Here is an 18,944-nt window from a genome sequence, read left to right as displayed (position 1 = left end):
CACTCTCCAAGTGGCCACAATGGCCGGTACTGAGCTGACCCAAAGCTGGCCTGAAGCCAGGAGCTAGGAACCTCTTCTGGGTCTCCAACGTGGGTACAGGGTCCCAAGGCTTTGGGTCATCCTCAACTGCTTTCCCAGGCCACAAGCAGGGAGTTGGATGGGAAATGGGGCTGCTGGGACATGCACCAACACCCATATGGGATCCTGGTGCATGCAAGGCAAGAATTTTAACCACTATGCTACCATGCCAAGCCCCACAAATCATTTTTTTTTAAGAAAAGACACTAAGTTATTAAAAACAATGGACTCTAGGAGGGACAGCAGACTTGGAAAATGTGATGCAGGGCCTTTTTTTATATTATTTTATATATTTCTTTATTTTGTGAGGATTTCTAAGATCCTATCTTTATATAGTTCCACATGGCCTGACATGACAATATATTTAGGCATTCCTTGTGTAAATTTTGGTAAGGTGAGAATTCTTCTCCCCAAAGAAAGGACAAGGAAGCTCTGGTATGCTCTGTGATGGTTGTCACTCTGCAAGCTAGCTTACTAACTTGGGGCCCTCTCTGTTAGAGGGCAGCAGACACAGCTCCACATTGGTCTTACAAATAGCTATTGAAATGCAACCCATATTTGTTTACATATTGTCTAAGACTGCTATTAAACTGCAAGGAGGCCACAGACACCACAGGGCCCTGAAAGTCACACATATTTAAAACCTGAAACTTCACACATGCACACACATTCTCTCTCTCTCTCTCTCTCTCTCTCTCTCTCTCTCTCTCTCTCACACACACACACACACACACACACACACACAGGCTGCTAATCACTGCTCTAGGACAACAGCATGGAGAAATTTAACAGACCCCATGAGGCTCAGATTTACGATTTACCCTACTTTGGCCATGTTTTAATCACCTTAACTGCCACATACATTATCTAAACCATAAAATACATGCCAGAGAGCTAGCTGACTTTTTTTCCTAAAGACTTTTCAGTTGTATTTAATTCTTAAGTGTCAACGTGATTTTTAAAATATACAGTGTTTTGGTTGGATTCCATTTTCTGTATGTCTAGACAAAACCTCTTATCTCTTCTATTAATTGAACTGGAGCAGTTAATTTTCTAATAGAGCTTGTCTGCCAGCCACACATACTACATTGTTTTATTTACCTGGAAAAAGTATGTGGACTGTCTGTATCAATTTTAAAGCTGCTTGCTTCTTAAAGAGTTCCATCCATCCTAGCCATAGGATTTAAGGATTCAAAAGATCTTTGGGTTACTATATGAAACACAAAGAAGTAAAATCCCCACTCTTCCTATTAACGTAGACCAAACCAGTAAAATTAGCAGAACATGATAAAAGATAGTAGCAAAGCATCAATATGTGGTGTGAGCAAAGAGGTTTAATGTAGAAATCAATTAAACATGACACTATAGGAAATTTACTGTGAAGACATAATACAGTAGCTTTCCTTAATGGTTTGTTAACAGGCTATTAGGGCTCTTACCAGGAATTAGAAAACTTATATCACTAGGCAGTCATTGGCACCACTGAAAACTGAAATCACTTGCATTATTTTCTCACCGCAAACCTGAGGACTTTGTATAGATGATTGTTAAAGCTCATAAGAACACACACACACACACACACACACACACACACACACACAGCTTCTGCCTGTTACTCTCTAAGTTTTTTTTAGTCTGACTGTGCTGCATTGACAAAATAACTGACATTGGGTAATTAGTCAAACACAGCAATTTATTTCTCACAGCTCTGCGGGTGGAAAGTCCCAGATCAAGGCACTGGCACACAGTGTCCAGGAGGGCTTCTCTCTGTATCCATGACAGTGCCCCCTCCAGAGGCAAAGAAGGCTGTCTCACATGACAAGTGAGACAAGAGGACTTAAAGCAGCACTGGAGAGTTTATTCCAACATGCTTCACAAGCACACTAATGCACTCATGAGGTCAGCGCCCTCATGACTTAAACACTGCCTTCAAAGGCCTTACCTTTTAATTAAACCAAAATGGCCATTCAGTTTCTTCCCCTCTTCTATCCACACCCAGGAACTCTTATTTCTATTCTTTCTACTTATTTTTAAAATTTGTATTTTTCATACTACAGTTCCATAGGCTCAAGGGTTTACTCTTCCACCTTCACCATTTCCCCTCCACCCACTACTGTTTTCCCCCATATTATTACAATAGTACAGTCCTTCAGCAACAGTCACAAGTCCATCATTCTGCTATTTAAGAGAGTGTTATGACATTGAAAGTTCTGTAGGCAATGGTCCAGTATCCTATTGTCAAGATTTGATTTTAAAAGTTTCACTGGGAGTCCATCTTTTATTCAAAATTAGAGATGCATACTGCACTGTATCTTCATTTCTCAGCATGCTAGTCTCCCTTATACAGTTCCTCTAGATGACTATATTAATTAATTAATTAACTTGTCCTGTTCTTTTGGGATTGGTTTATTTCACTGAGCATAACAGTCTCTTGTTGGGACCATTTGGTTGCAAATGGTAGAATTTCACAGCTATTAGAGAAATACAAACTAAAACTGCATTAAGATTCCACCTAACTCCCATGAGATTGTCCAACATTCAGAAATCTTCTAACAACACCTCACCCTGCTTCAGTGTTGGTGAGAGGTTGTTCCCATAGCCACTAAGGAAGCAAGTATGGAGAGCGCTAAGACAACTGAAAACTGATCTACCTTACGACCCAGTTATTTCATTTCTGGGAATATATCCAATGGAAATGAAATCTGCGCATGAGACAATAACATGTAATCTTATATTTACAGCAGCACTATCTACAACAGTGAGAACGTGAAAACAAAACAGATGCTCGTTGAAAAAGGAATGGATAAAGAAACTGTGGTACATCTACTCAGCCATTAAAAACAATGAAATTCTACCACCCAGTTTCAACACTGAACTCTGCACGGAACACTATAACACTTAAGTTTATAATATTGGGCAAGCTGTTTAACCTTCCTATGCTTCAATTTTTTATTACATAAAATAGGGTCCTTAATAGTACTTCCTGGGCAGAAATGTTATGAAAATCACATGACATAACAGATACAAGACAGCAATTACCATGTTCATATGTAACAGGTATGTAAAGAGCATTTAATATTATGAAAAACCCTTCTATTATCATTGTTATTATCTGCCAACCATGGAAATTAGGAAAAGAACCTTATAGCAAAGGTAATACAGTCTGCCAAAGAAATATGTCCATCAAGATTAGTCCTACTCACAAAGATTAGTTACTCCTCACTAAGGTATTGAAGATCTCTCTGCATGCCCCTCCCAAAACTGTTCTGCACTTCAACTGTTGACAAATACCTTGTTAGAGTTATAAGCCAGTTTAGACTATCCTAAAATCTGCCAAGTTCAGCAAAATTATGCTTCAACACTATAAACTGCTAAATACTAAAATGAAAATAGACACGAGACAGCTGAATAGTACCCTATAGCCATTTTAAGGTATATAAAATCCGGCTGTATGTTGATGTTACGTTGTGGCTTTTAATTGATCGGGATGATATTCTGCCAGCTCTGCCTTCAGACCAGAGATGGTCTCCCCAAGAAACCGTTGAATGTGGACAATTAGATGCTGGACTCTATGCTTGGTATATGCTTGCAATGAAAGAATCTTGACTGAATTTGAACTGTAATACTGCAACAAGGTGGAGGAATCCACCATGAGGGGAGGGTACAGGGAGGGATTGGGGGAATCCCAGAGCCTATGAAAGAAACTGTGTCACATAATGCAATGTAACTAGTAAAAACAAAAAATAGAAAAAAATTAGTCCTACTAAGAGCACAAAGAAAAATTCAAGAAATCTAAATATATAAGCAATCAAAATGCTGAAAAAATTACAAACAAATGTAAAATTGGTATCCCAGTCAGTTGTAACCAACTGGGCAGCTTAAACAATAGACTTTGATTTTCTCATAATTCTGAAAGCTGGAGTCCAAACACAGGATGTTAGTTTACTCGGATGCTGGTAAGATCTCCTCCAAAAGCACTAATTCCATCACAAGGTTCCCATCTTTACGACTCATCTAACCCTATACATCTAAAGCACTCAACACCACAGATACCATCTCAATGGGGACTGCAGTTTCAACACAGGATTTGGGGAGGGACACAAACACTGAGTTCCTAACATTCTGTCCCTGGGCCCTCAAAATTCACAATCTTCTTGTGTGTAAAATACATTCATTCCATGTCAGAAGCCCCAAAAGCCATAATTCATTGCAGCATGAATGCTAAAGTGGAAGTGAGATGGAAGTACAATTCATCCTGAAACAAAATTCTTTCCCAGCTATTAACTGAAACTGGGCATGTTACATGCTTTCAGGCATGGCACAGACATTTGCAACCCCCAAGGGAGAAATCAGAAACAGGAAGAGGTGACAGGTCTGAAAGAAATCCAAAACCTAGCAAGGAAAATTCCATTCCCTCTTAAGTCTGGAGCCTCCTCTCCGTAGTTTAATATTCTGCCCTCCAAGGCCCCTGGGTGGCAGTGTCACCACCACAGCTCTGTGGTGGTATAACTCCACACCTGGAACACTGACAGATGCCATTCTGACCTGCTGCAATCAAGAGGAAATGGAGGAGGAGGCCAACTTGCCACATGGGCCAGTGGGGGGAGAGGTGTCTCTGACAATCTGTGAAACATTTTTGGATTCAATCTTTCTTTTGCTTTAAGAGTAGCACATTCTGCTCAATAATTCCATATTCCTTCCAATTCCTCCTTTCTGGTATGGGAACATAGATCTTATGCATGCCCACCATTGTATTTTATTGTATCATTCAATCTTTTAAGCTCATGTCATTTCTGTTTATACTTTAGAAGTGAAAAGTAAATCATACCTCCCCCAAAGTACTCTCCAAACTGTAAGACCATTCTTCTGCATATTCATTTATTTCACAGATTCATCGTGTCTTCTCAATGCATCCAAATTGAGTATCACAGCAGTCTGAATAAAAAGAGTTTTTATTGACAAATCAGTTTCCAATCTGTCTTATTCCTGTTCCTACCCTATTGCTGGAAAAAAATTCACTTGTCATGGACTTATTGAAAAGACCAAACTAGTTGTCCTACAAAATGTCATCCTACCTAGGGATTCCTTGTGATATTTAACTTGTTCATCTCTTCTCCGTCTTTATTGCACACTGAAAGTTATAATTAAAGATGTGAGTTAAATATTTTTGGAAAGATGGAATATAACATCATGAAACACTGAATATCTAATGACCCCAGTCAACATTGATGCTAAGATTAATCTCTCCGAACCCCACCCCCATGGAGCTACCAGCAATTTACAAATCATTTAGCTATCTTATGCACTAAATATTTTCTGAGGAAATACCCTGTAATCTATACAATCAGTTGCAATGTTATCACACTGAATCACCTCAGACTCATTAGCAACACCTCTAAAAAGGCTTCCTTTAGAAAACAAAACTAAGGGTCCGGTGTGGTGGCTCAGCTATTAAAGTCTTCGCCCTGTAGGCGCCAGGATCCCATATGGGCTCCGGTTCTAATCCTGGCTGCCCTGCTTCCAGTCCAGCTCCCTGCTTGTACCCTGGGAAAGCAGTTGAGGAAGGGCCAAAATCTTGGGACCCTGCAACCACATGGGAGACCTGCAGGAAGTTCCTGGCTCCTTGCTTCAGATCATCGTAGCACCAGCCATTGCAGTCACTTTGGGAGTGAATCGTCAGATGGAAGATCTTCCTCTCTGTCTCTCCTCCTCTGTGTCTGACTTTGCAATAGAATAAATTAACCTTTTTTTAAAAAAAGAAAACAAACCGAATGTAGTCACTTTTGTTGCCCACAACACTGTTGAGTGTGAAATGTCCAGTGATAGGTCCTGGTCTTTTGAGGTACATTCCCCCAAGTCCTTTACCTTGCCCCTTACAACCAACTCCCCAGCCTGTCTTTTCGCTTTGCAGTCCATCTCCGAATCCTTTACATTCTGTTTCTGTCCAGGAAGCTCAAACATGAACACAACATTCACAGCAAATGCTGTGAAACTGAGATCTTCTATTGCATTTCAACTTTGACAATTTGGACAGTTCACAATTGTGAAATAGATTTGCAAGTTTGAATCAAGAAACAAATTCAGAGGAGCATTTGCCCTAAGGACACATGAAAAAAATATGGCTTTTAAGTGCTTTCTTGAGTACTTCTTAATCTACAGCAATTATTACCCCTGAAATCGATCTGTGAGAAGTCATTGTAACTGTGTTACAGTAATGCTCCACTTAGTGGACTGCTTGAATTAGAAGTCAAGTGTGATTAAGTCTCCCTGAAATCCAGACCTGCCATTCTGCATTCAATCTATCTACAGAGCCAGGAGGAGATAACCTTTGGATATCAAGTTTTAAAAGCTAATCAGATATCTTAATTACATGTTCTTCAAAAGCACAAGACAAGGACTGCAGAAATGGAGGAAGTATACAAAGTCTTGGTTATAGGGTTAACTTGACAAACAAACAAACAAACAAACCTTGTTCAACCCCACTGAATTTACTTCCCTCAGAGTAAATCAGAGAAAATGAGGACAGAAATCCCCAGCAGCCAAAGAATGCTTAGTTGCTCTCAGTTGCAGTGAATCTACCCTGGTCTTATAAAAGTAGGTCTCCGCCAGAAAGTCACATATACACACTGACTTATATTTGAAGTTCATTCTTAGAAGAGGCAATAAACTCATTTTATGAACAGGAAGGGTGGAACAACATCATAGGTCAGTACATCCCAGGACACAAGGAGGAATTTTTGCATTCCAGAAAAACATACATCACTTCATTATATCAAGTTAACCATGTTTTCAGTGTACAGTTCATTGGCATGATGTACGCATTGTGTTGTAACCCTTACCACTATTCTCCAGGACCTTTTCATCATCCCCCCCAAAAAACCTCATAAGCAAAGCAAACAGTGAGGCCTCTTCTCTCTTCCCTCCCTCAATTCCCTAGTCAGTATTAGTCTACCTCCTGTCCTTCTGAACTTAACCATTCTAGGTTCCAACTACAAGTGGAGTCACACAATTTAACTGAAATTAGAGGAGACCATTGCTTTTGCACTAAGCTACTGATCAGATTAGGCTAAAAGTCACAGTCAAGTTCCCTGGCAGCAAGCTGAAGCTAGGCCGCTCATATGAGCTTGAAAAATTAGGATTAAAGAGATAACAGCTAAATTTCCCCAACAAGCCACTTCCAGCTGGCATCCTAATGAACTTCCTCTTTTTTAATCCTTACATAGAAAAGGCAACCTAAAGTAGTATAAAGATAACCAATCAGCCTTCTATTGCCCCAGCGTGTACCCACCTTACAAGAAAAGCCATTTAGAAATGACTACTTCACTTTTTTGTTTTTAGTTTTACTGTCTTCAGCCTTTCTCTGTGTGTAAAAACAATGTCTTCTACTGGGTCCATTAAAATACTTCTATTTTACAGAGTGAATTATTAGTCAATTCTAGGATCAAAAGCAAATCCAAATAAGGTCTTTCAACTGCTCTAATTTTGCTCTGGACAATATAGCCTATATTATTTTGGATGTTTATCTGGTACAATATCTTCAAGTTCATCAATGATTTAGCATGTAGCAGAATTTCATTCTTCTATACAGCTAATATTCCAATATATGTATTGATCACAATTTCTCTATTCATCCAAATCAATCAATGCACAATCAGGATACTGCCATCTTTCAGCCTTTGTGAATAATGCCTAATGAATATGGATATGCTAAAATCTGTTCAAGTCCATATTTTCAATTATTTTAAGCATGTAGCCGAAGTGGAATTGCTAGGACATAGAATAATTTATATTTAATTTTGTAAGGATGCTCCTATTGTTTTCCGTAGCTGCTACACTATTTTGCTTTCCAACCAGTAATGGAGAAGAGTTCAGGTTTCTTAACATCTGGGCCAGCACTGTGACATGAAACTGCCTCCTGCGATCTGGCATCCCATAGGGGTGTCAGCTTGAGTCCCATAGGGGTGTCAGCTTGCTCCACTTCTGATGTGGCTCCCTGCTAATGTGCTTGGCAAAGCAACAGAAAATGGCACAAATGGGAGACCCAGAAGTTCATGACTCCTTGCTTATACCTGGCCCAGCCCTTGCTGTTCCAGGCATTTAGGGAATGAACCAGTGGGAGGAAGATATCTTTCTTTCACTTTCTTTTTCTCTTACTCTGTCTCTTCTCTTCTCTCTGTTACCCAAATAAATAAATAAATAATTTTTTAAAAAATCTCAACATCCTTGACAACATTTGTAATTTCCCATTGCCTTTTTAAAGTGATAACCATTCATGGTTATTAATGAAGGGAACATTTTTAGTTACTAATCCTGTATCATGGTAGGATCACTGGTCTAACAGATTAGACCAACTGATATGTTCAGCGTTGTAGGCTGTTCACTGGTCACAGTGTGCATAGGGACTGAAATCAAACATGTTTCATGTTCCAAGATGTAAACTGCCACTTCTAGGATGAGGCAGAAACTTTTTATTCCTGGAAAGACATATCCAGAGGATTATCTATTTTTAATATAAAGTAAAGCATTTATAAAAGCTGCTAGTTATAGTGGCTGACTGACCCCCTTCTGCTAGAGAACCTACAGATAAAATGGATTAGTGTACTGGTTAGTATCTAATCCAACTGTTTGGCTGTTAAGCTTCCTCTCATAGTGGTATCCTGTGCATCTCTTTGATGTCTTTCTAGAAAGGTCTCCAAATTCATTGACATGTCCCAGATTGACAGGCGAGGTCTATGTATCCTCACCTTAAATTTTCTTGACTAAAGCAACTGAGTAGGAGGACACGATTTCTATCAAGAAACTGTCAGCCTCTATTTCTTGTCTCTTGGGACACACATTCTTGGATTCCAGCCACTATTCTATAAGGAAGCCCAAACCACTTTATGAAGAAAAACCAACAGGTAAATGAACTCTCTCACAAGCACACCTTCCAAGGACTGGCCTTGTGGTACAGCAAGTTCAGCCACTGCCTGCAACACAGGCATCCCATACCAGAGCCTAGGCCCCAGCTTCCTACTAAAGTATTTGAGAAAGCAGCGGAAAGACGGCCCAAGTACTTGGGCCCCTGTCACTCATGTGAGAGACCTAGATAAAATTTCAGCCTCCTAGTTTCAGCTTGGCCTAACCCAGGACATTGTGGCCATCTGGTTTGGGGCCCCATGTTCAGTTCAGGAACAACCTCCCCCCCCACCTGATGAAGATGCTGAAAACCTTCTCTTGCAGGGCCCGCACCTCCTTGTGTGCGGGTTTGTTAAACAATCCCTGGACTACACACTCTGAGCCACAGAGCTTAGGGTCGCTGCTTCAAGGGTCAGACCAGAAACTTACCCCTATCTGATCAGGTAAAATGTGCTGTCCACTAGACTTCCTAACTTGCTATGAGCTTAACAGGGAGCCCACATGCCAAGCGAAGGGGAGGGGGAAGCAAGACACAGTACCCCGGGACTTGGCTGTGAGGAGGTGCTGGTTCTGGGTCCGGTTGCTCAGGTCACATTCGCTGGCATCCACTGATCAGGAGCTAAGTGATTCTGCAGGGTTCCTTGGGGGGCCTACTCACATCTGTTAAATAACCCTTCCTTCTCCCCGCCCCCCCACCTGCATTTCAGGAAAGAAAGAGTTAAAAGACCGCGACCCATCAGGGTCTTGGGAGAGGGCTGCAGCTGTGTGTCTGCACTGGCCGCTTCCCGGGAGGGCTGGAAGGTTGAGTTCCAGGGCGCAGCAGAAGGTCTGGGAGCCTGGGAGGGACGCGGAGGCCGGGCGGGAGGCGTGTTCCTGCGCGGCTGCCTTTTACTTGGCGAAGTCCTAGCGCGCCTACGCTCATCACTCGGGTCTGGCTGGCGGAGAGGAGTTGGAGACGCTCCCTCGGACCCACCCGGTCGTCGCTGGAGGCTGCAGGCTCGGTAGGACCTCCCCCAGTGAAGCCGTGCCCTGCCAGGGAAGTGTGCCGAAGTCCAGGAGGCTGCGCAGCTGGGGCCGCCGCCGCCGGAGCCCGGGACACCGGCCACTCTCCCGCGGCGCGCACCCTCGCTGGTTCCATCTGCCTCCCAACCCCGGCGCCGCTCAGACCGGCTGCGGTGTGCCGGCTGCAGTGTGCCGCCGCCGAACAGCAGCACGGTGGGTGCGAGTCTTTCCTATGGAGACTGGGACTGGGGCGGCGTGGGGGAGTTGCCGTCCGGACCCCTGGGTGGGGGGAACCGTGAACTAGGGGACCGGCCGTGCGGGTGGCTGCACCCACCTGCCCAAGGGCGCCCCCTCTGCACACTTTGGGGTGCAGGAAGCAGACTGAAAGCATCTCACCTCCCCAAGCGGGACTCGAATCTTTAGTCAAAGGCAGCCCAAGGTTTTCCCTGAAGTCCCCTGGCCGGGACGTGCGAAAACTTTGAGAACCGTCCCGCCCTGTGGCTTGCTGCAGTCTGCGGGTGAAGTCGGCTCCAGTCTTTGCTTACCGGCTGGCTTCTCCGTTGCTTACACACCCCGGGGTAAGCCAAGGGGAGCCAGGGGCACTGGTCGGTGCGAGGGACTCAGGTCCTTTGGAAAACTCCCCTCCAGGGTCGCGGGCTTTGGAAACCTGCCGGGGGCGGCGGGGTGGGGGGTAATTATGGAGGCTGGGCGTTTGTTCTGTGCATTCCTTTAAAGGGCACTTGTTGCCTTTCACGTGCAAAAACCAAGGACTCTGTCTAAATCATTATCCCCTTCTGAAGGTCCTTCTGAATGTCCCCTGTTGGAGCTGGGGCCGTCACGCATAATCAACAGTCAGGCCTTGTCACTAAGAGGAGTTGCTAATTTCTTACCCAAAGAACAAAACTACAGAAAACTTGTGTTCATTGTTTTTGAATCACACACACACACACACCCCTATTTTGTTTTAACTATTAGGTAACTGAGAAACACCTTGACAATCGTTTTATGTAAATTACCCACTCCCAACTCATATCATTTGCTAAGTTTGGAATTTCCAAATTACTAATTCCAGGTTCGCTTTGAGCCTAGAGATCCAATATGCTAAATGGTTGAATTGTATTCCAAAGGATTCAGCTCTCTTCCTTTAATAACAGCTTCTGCATTCTGGCAAAGTTGTAGACTCTTAGATAAGAAGGACCCTGACTCTACAGACCACGTCCTTCACGTCTGAATCTGAGCTGCTCACTGCAGCTGTGACCCATGGCTGTAAACACGGCAGGACTGTGACAGCCAGGTCCTTAGGGCAACACATATTGGAGAGAGTTCTCTCACTTGGTTCTGCATGCATTCTTCAATGATAACACGGTATCCGCACATCTTTCCCATGTGTTCCATAGTTTTGCAGATTAATCTGTGTGGAGTAGAGTTGCCATGGGTAATGATTTCTGCTATTTAATGGTAGTCGGAACACAGCAAGATGAGAATCCACAGCCTTGGCCTTCTCTGCTCCTGCTGTGATCAGCTGACCACACTAGCCACCATGCGCATGCTGAAAGCAGCACTGGACCTTGGTCCTGACATGGTACCCACAACAGACGGGTCATCTCACCAAACAGCCTTGTGGCTGACTAATGGGCAAAAAGCCATCCCATTTCTCAAAAAGGCCTTCTCTTCATTCACTTTTTTTTTTTTCAGAAAACTATTACTAGGGTTCCATTTCGATTGAGAAACCCAGTGGTGTTAGTCACTAAATAGCATAACAGAGTGAAACATTTCTTTTCTCCCACTTCTGGGCTCTCAAGAGAAGAGCACTAAGCTTTGCCCTTGGGTCCTGGTCTCAATGTTGGGATGAAAATGGAGGCATTTTGTCATTATTTGGTCAGACACTCTTGACATTAAGACATACGGAAAAACTACAAACTATCTGCAATTAAGCCCAGTCAAAATTGATGGGTACATGACATGCTTGTACCTTTGCAAATATTACATATATTTTTAAATTTTTGAATCAGACTGAGTCAAGTCCCATAAGTTAAGTGAGGTCCTTAAGAACTGTCCTGCTGCCTCCTTGTCAGTTTATTTAAGACTCCCTTTTCTCTTGAGTAAAAAGGTGATGCCACTCCTTCTGCCTGGAATTGTGATGCTCAGGATATGTATATAATATGTTTTTGTCTTTAAAAGCTGTTACTATTACTAGTTCTGAAGGAGAAGACAGCTCTTGGAAGAAAAAAAGATATGCAGTTTGTACTTTTTATTTACCTTGTGTCTCCTGTAAAGCTCAAACAAATCTTTTATCTACATATTTATTAAACCTAGGCTTTCCTGATGTCCCAAGGTAACTTTTAAAATGCCTGACCTTTCCTAGACTTAGGAATAGGATACAATTTTTAACAACTGAATTACAACCCCCACATTTTGTTACATATGCATACACACAACATGGCATAAGTGAGGTCTTCATCTGAAGGGTCTTAGAGTACCACTGGAAGAATATACAAAGTATCAAAATGAGTGGAGCTGTTTTTATTTACCTTTGATTATTACCTCCAACCTCCCCTGTTTTCCCAATGTCTTTTCTATAAGGACTGAAAGAGGAACATAGATTTTGTAGACAAATAGGACCACTTGCTGATTCCTGCAAGTACTTTTAAAAAACAAGAAACGAAATACACCAGATGGCCTTTTAAAAATGTTTAACTACTCTCCCACGGCTGTTGCTTCATCTAAATGCTGGATACTCTTGAAAAACATCTTAGGCACAAATAAGGCACAAGAATGAGAGGCCTGTCTGGTGGTTAAGAGCTTGGCTGTGCAGTCAAGCTGACCTGCCCTGGAATCAGAGCGTTGACTACCACCACCTGTGGTCTTGGGAAGCCACTTCACCTGCCAGAGCCAGTTTTCTTCTAGAAAGGATCTTCAAAAAGTTTGTGGGAAATACATGGCCTGAAAAAACCCATGAGTGACTTCCAAAACTATGTTGCATCAAAATAAGCTTATCTTGTAATTAATTTTTATGTTAACTTCTTGAAGTCCCGTCCTCCTTCCCAGGATCAGTTTATGAATTAAAAGTACTCAGAACCAACTGACACATAATAAATGTAGCTGTATGTAGGATATTTTAAAAATGACCTACCGTCTGATATCCCTGGAAAAGCCAGGTAGTATAAAAAGACTCAACAAGCCCATCACTCCTATTTTACTCATATGGCGACAATTTCTGAAAAATACAAAACAACAACAACAAACTGTTAGAAACCAAAAAAAAAAAAAAAAAAAAGCAAAATACATAAGAATGCCCATTAGGAGGAGTAAATTTTACACATAAATTATTAAGATCTTTAAAATATATTGTCAATTACATCATCTTAGCTGAAACAGATTGCTCAGTGCAGTTAATGGTGACTGCCAGAGATCTGACTTTAAATTAGTATTTTGTAACACTCTGGGTGGATGGCTGTGCTGCATTTATTTTTCATTATTACTTATTTCAAAGACATAAACACAAAAATAAAAATCGTGGTATGTTGGTTCACTCCTCAAATGCCTGCCAACAGCTGCAGCTGGACCAGGCTGAAGCCAGGAGCTCAAAACTCAGGCACTCATGTAGGTGGCAGGAATGGCATGTTTCCAGGTGCACAGTAGCAAGAGGCTAGACTTACAGCAGTGCTGGGATTCACACCTAGGCACTGTGAAATGAGATGCAGGCATCCAAAGATGTGTTTTACCTGCTGAATGAAATGCCAAGCCCCTCTGCTGCATTCTGCTCCCATGTTCACTCACCGCGATTAAAGCAACACAGATCACGAAACACTGAATTTCTAAACTCAGAATCTGGCAATTTTGTGTTATGCCTCAATCCTATGCAACTTCTGCTTGCCACATAAGGTTTTTTTTTTTTTAAATATCACACAGAAGACTTTTACAGAACAGCATAGAGAAAAAAAAAAGTATACTTGAAGAAAACATTGACATACCCTGTCCATATGATGAACTAGCTATCTGTTCAGCTATGAATAGAACTGAGCTGGAGAAGAACTAGAGCTGATAGAGATGGAAATGAAGGTAGTCCCGGTGAAAGAAATAGAGCTGGAGATGGAGATGAGAGGGATGCAGGGGAGATAACACGGATGTATGAGAAAGAGGGAGCGATAATGGGAGTCTATCACAGGGATGTTAGACATACAAATGGAGGTGCAATGACAACCACCCGCAGCTTTCCCTAATAGAACTTTGATCTTTTCTGTTTTGGTTTTGGCATCAGATAGACTACATAGCAAATTATCAAATTATCAAATATATCCTCTGTTTTAATTAAAGCTATAAATACTCACTGACAGATTTTTCTGGCAGATGATGTTTGTAAAAAATTATTGTTCCTCTTTGCTTTTTCCAGGTGAGAAAAAAGAAAGTGAAGGTATAAAAGCAACACAGTAGGAGACAAGTCCTCAGCTTTCCTAAGATGGAAACCTTTTGCCTTAGGGCATCCTTATGTCTGGTACTGGTCGGATGTGTGAGCAGTGATAATCCTGAGAGACACAGCACAAATCTAAGCCATCACATGGATAATTTCACTACTTTTCATGGGACAGAGCTCAACCTCCTGGTTACCACTCACCGACCCACTAATTTAGTCCTGCCCAGCAATGGGTCAAGGCACAGCTACTGCCCACAGCAGACTAAAATTACTTCAGCTTTCAAATACATTAACACAGTGATATCTTGTACTATTTTCATCGTGGGAATGGTGGGGAATGCAACTCTGCTCAGGATCATTTACCAGAACAAGTGCATGAGGAACGGCCCCAACGCGCTGATAGCCAGCCTTGCCCTCGGAGACCTTATCTACGTGCTTATTGATCTCCCTATCAATGTATTCAAGGTAAGAAGTTACCACCAATGTATTTGCACACTTGAACACAGGCTCTGATTCCACTGCACACTTTTTGTAGCCTTTGAACTTGTGATCTGTGTTTTCCCTGAGAACTCTGCTCTCTGAAGAACCAGCAGCATTTTAAAAATTGGATTCTTCATTTGTATGGTACACTTATTTTGTAACTTGTCAATGAAGTAGTATTTCTAGATTGACTCTTCAAATTCATGGTGTCCCGACGAATTGGATTCTGAATGCCAGCCCTGAATTTATCAGTTAGTTTGGAGAGCTTTTGGAAAGACCGCTCTATGTTTCTGAAATTCAGCTTCCAGAGTGAGACCCACTGAGACTCAAAATCACTTAACATAAACAGATTCTCAGTCTCAGTTACCTTTTAATGTAGTCCTGTTCCAAAGACAGATATCCACAGGATGGCTTGAAAAGAAAAGTCTCCACTTTATGGCGGCTCTCTGGATTGATGGCTGAAGCCAAAAGGCTTTTCTCAGTTATCTGGGTGACTTAGAGATAATCGCGTCCATGTGATAGCAGGCCAGGCTTGACCTCGGTTGAGCAGTATTGCTGACTGAAAATCCATTGAAAATAGGCCTCGGTTTACTGTTGTCCCCTTCCTGGCTTCTGTTTACACTTGCTAAGTGCCCACTGTGTGCCTGTCCCTGAGCTAGGCAATAAGCCTCCAAGGACAAATAAGATATAGGGAGTGCCTCTGTGGGAGAAGGGAGATAACTAAGAAAATTTACTCTGATTGCCTTGCTTTCCAGACTGCTAAAGGAATTAGATGTTCCATATTTGGGCTGGTGGGTCTAAGGAAAAATAGCTGCAAGGATTCAAATACACTTAAACTCCAATGAAAATGATGACTTACACCAGATCTTAGGAAATGTCTTTCCCCTAAACCCAGAGAAAGCAATTTTCTCAGTCTTGGTTTTATGTTGTTGTTGTTGTTGTTTTCTTCCTCCTATGTATTAAATACAGAGACACACTAGTGTGGGCATTGGTATTCTGAACTCTTACTTTTGATGGCAAATTTTGTCAATTGAAGATGTGACCTATTTTACGTTTTTGATAGATGCACTTATGCTGTGGTGAAATCATGCAAGTCTGTTAGAAAAGTCAGTGGCCTACCCATAAAGCTTAAAACAAAGATCAAAATTTTGAACATTACAAATAAAGACCTTTCAAAATTACACCACATACTGTTTGCAAAATTGGAGAAATTAGACAATGGATAGTAAAACAGGAAAAATTCCATCTCTTCCCACAAAAGAGGCTAAATACATGTGTTTTCTATTTGAACTTAAAACAGGATTCTGAAAACAAATGATGAGGCAAAATTGAGAATGTGTCATGAATTTAAATGTTTAGCATATGCATATGCTACAGAAACTTTAATTTTTCCCTTTTAAAAAGTTACTTTTCTTTTAACAAAACTCTTTGTGCATTCAATTCTTGGTTTCTCTGCAGACATCTCTCTTTCGTGTTGGCATGATTATTCAACGGTGTTTCCTATTTTTGCACAAGTTAATCACTTTACATGAGAAAATAATGAACCATCTCTGCATCCTTAGCTCCCTGCTATGTGCACTGCAGGGCATTGCACAGATTTGACCACGTGCAAAGCAGTTTCTTGCCAAATCAGCATCTACAACTGCTGGGGAAGAGAACTTTATCTCTTTCAGCTATAACTGCTGATCCCCAGACTAAACCTCCTTTTTGTCCAACAGCTGCATTTTCAGTCTACAAGATCTCTGAGTGTGGTGCAAACTCTAAGTCAAACTTTGCTTTACCTTCCTGTAACAGTGGATAAAACTGCGTGCGTTCTTATTGGACCATGTGGTTCTCCCTCCACCCCACCGCGGGAATCCAACCCTTTGTATGCCTTATCGTACTCGTGAATTATATAGATCGCTGGTGATGTTTTTACATTACAGGGATACATTTATGTAATTCCTGATTTTCCAAAACTCCTGGCATGAGTCATTTGGGCAATATTAATTTTTGAAAGTCAACCTTTCGTTCTTGAAACAAATACTCTTCAGCCGTTTCAATCTTCTTCTGAAGGCAAAGGCACAGGAAAGCACTAGAGTGAGCTAAAAAACTTCAACATTTTCAGAGATTATTTCTACTTCTTGGTGTCAGTCTTCTTGTTGTAATAGGTTGTCATTCTATGACTTCTGCCCAGGACAAGCAAGAGGGATCCTTCCAGCAATGTGAAATACTCCTTCCCCTCAAGACGTCTGTTGCTAGATTCAATGTTTTCAAGTCTCCCATATATCAAACCTGTGGATGCTTTTCTGCCAAGTTCATTAGCTCTGTATGGCAGGGCAGGGTTGCCACTGTCTGTCTTACTTCCCTGTTACAGTCATAGACTTGGAGAGTCTACTTCCCTGTTACAGTGTATAGACTTGGAGAACATTGTGGTACAGGGATGATGTCTCCCTTTGCTAGAAGAATTGACTCAAAGCTGTCTGTCACACCTCAAAAAACAATGAATTTCTGAGTGTTCAACAATTCTGTCAGTTTTATATTCTGTTCTAAGTTATCTCCAGACAGAGGCATCTCAGAACCATCTGAGGAAAGAGACAATGTCAAGATTGGCTCCTAGAGAACCTAGGTTAGACTGTAGCAATGGGACAATAGAAAGAAGGGAGCATGATAAAATACTCCTTCTCGTAGCATTTTCTTCCCTTTCACTTTGCATGAGATTGTCATGAAACTGTTTCATAAACCAGTGTGATGGAAAATGAACTGAAAAGCGATGCAGAGTATCAAAAACCCGGGCTGCGGCTACCCAGTCACTAGCGAGAATAGTCATGCAGAGTATCTCTTAGAGGTGTGTGGGCAATTCTTGCATTGCTAAGAAGTTTCTGAATTGGACCAAAGATTCTTTTTTGCCCTCAAACTCACCCTGGACTCTGCTACTTACTGAGTGTCACTGGCTGCTCGGAAGCACCAGCAGCTTTCACCTGTGCCATGGTCTCCCACACTGAACAGTCCAAGCTCTGTGCACCCGGCCACACTGTACCTACTTCTCACCAGGTCTCTGTGTGCCTGTTCACCCCTTGTTGGAATGCTGTCACCATCCCCAAGGAACACTCTTTGCCCTAAATGACATCCTCAGAGAGGGTGGATGGGGTCACCAAACTACTACTCCCTGAGGCATTTCCAAGTCCCACATTGAAAAATGAGTTCAATCTCCAGTTATGTATATGGCACCAAGAATCAGTAAATCCCGAAGTGGGGGCGGGGAGGGGGGAAGCCAGTACACATACACATACACACACACACTGGTGACTAAAAAAAATCAGATAAACCAAAAAAACAAAAAGTTAAAGCAGAATAAGCCAAAGAAAACAAATCAAATGCCAGTTGCCTTCTGGATTTTTAAACATACAGAGGCCTGGCAAGAATGATGTTGAGCAAACCTACTGCTAAGTTTTTCAAGTAGAATTCTCAATTTTCACTGTAGGGGAAAAAAGAAAACATGATATCATTAGTTACAAGAGAAAAACCTGACAAAAACTGGAGGGAGACAGGGAAAGGAACTAGCAGGCTATTTTATATACCTGAGTTTATGGTCAAAACTGATGATGGGATTAATGTGTGAAGAAATCACTTCCTCTGATGACCTAAATTTCCAAGAAATCCAAAAATCTGGCCAAGTAAATTGATTTGTGTGTAAAATAGGTATATTTTACTAGAAAGGCAAAACAAAATATTTCTTTGTGTTCCAGGACCGGAAATAATCTTCAATCACTACATGGGCATATAGATTAGAAGTTTAGAAATTAATCACTTTATTTAATGCTTCATAAGGTTCTATTTACACCACAGGATGTTGTCTGTAGGGAGATGAGTTCTAAGTTTGAATAGAATGGAAACCTTATACCTGGTCCAAGGCTTGGCAACAGGCTGTGGTCTCAAAATGATGACTCACCTGTACAGGCACACTGACATTCCCGTGAGCCCACTGTGCCTTGCCTAGTCACCAGAAACAGAAATATGAAGAAAAAGATAAAGGACTAAAGTAAAAGGAGATAGAATGGTGGCCATAGAAAGAAGCAAGAGTTGAAGCCAG

General features: G+C 41.8%; 1 protein-coding gene across 2 annotated transcripts in view; it reads left to right on the top strand.

Moving 5' to 3' along the window:
* Positions 1-9,777: 9,777 nt before the first annotated feature.
* EDNRA (endothelin receptor type A) overlaps positions 9,778-18,944 on the top strand; it is a 64,393-nt gene continuing 55,226 nt past the window's right edge. The window contains exons 1-2 of one of the 2 annotated variants that reach the window (XM_058666790.1): positions 9,778-9,977; positions 14,372-14,857. In XM_058666790.1, the coding sequence (XP_058522773.1) occupies positions 14,438-14,857 (420 nt within the window). In that variant the 5' untranslated portion in view covers positions 9,778-9,977; positions 14,372-14,437. Of the gene's footprint in view, positions 10,192-14,371; positions 14,858-18,944 lie in introns of both variants that reach the window. The other variant, XM_004588128.4, reaches the window with a different exon arrangement.

The sequence above is a fragment of the Ochotona princeps genome, chromosome 7, assembly GCF_030435755.1.
Source record: "Ochotona princeps isolate mOchPri1 chromosome 7, mOchPri1.hap1, whole genome shotgun sequence".
In the NCBI taxonomy this organism is placed as follows: Eukaryota; Metazoa; Chordata; class Mammalia; order Lagomorpha; family Ochotonidae; genus Ochotona; species Ochotona princeps.
Note: the sequence above shows the minus strand (reverse complement) of the source record. Positions and strands in the feature narration are given on the sequence as shown.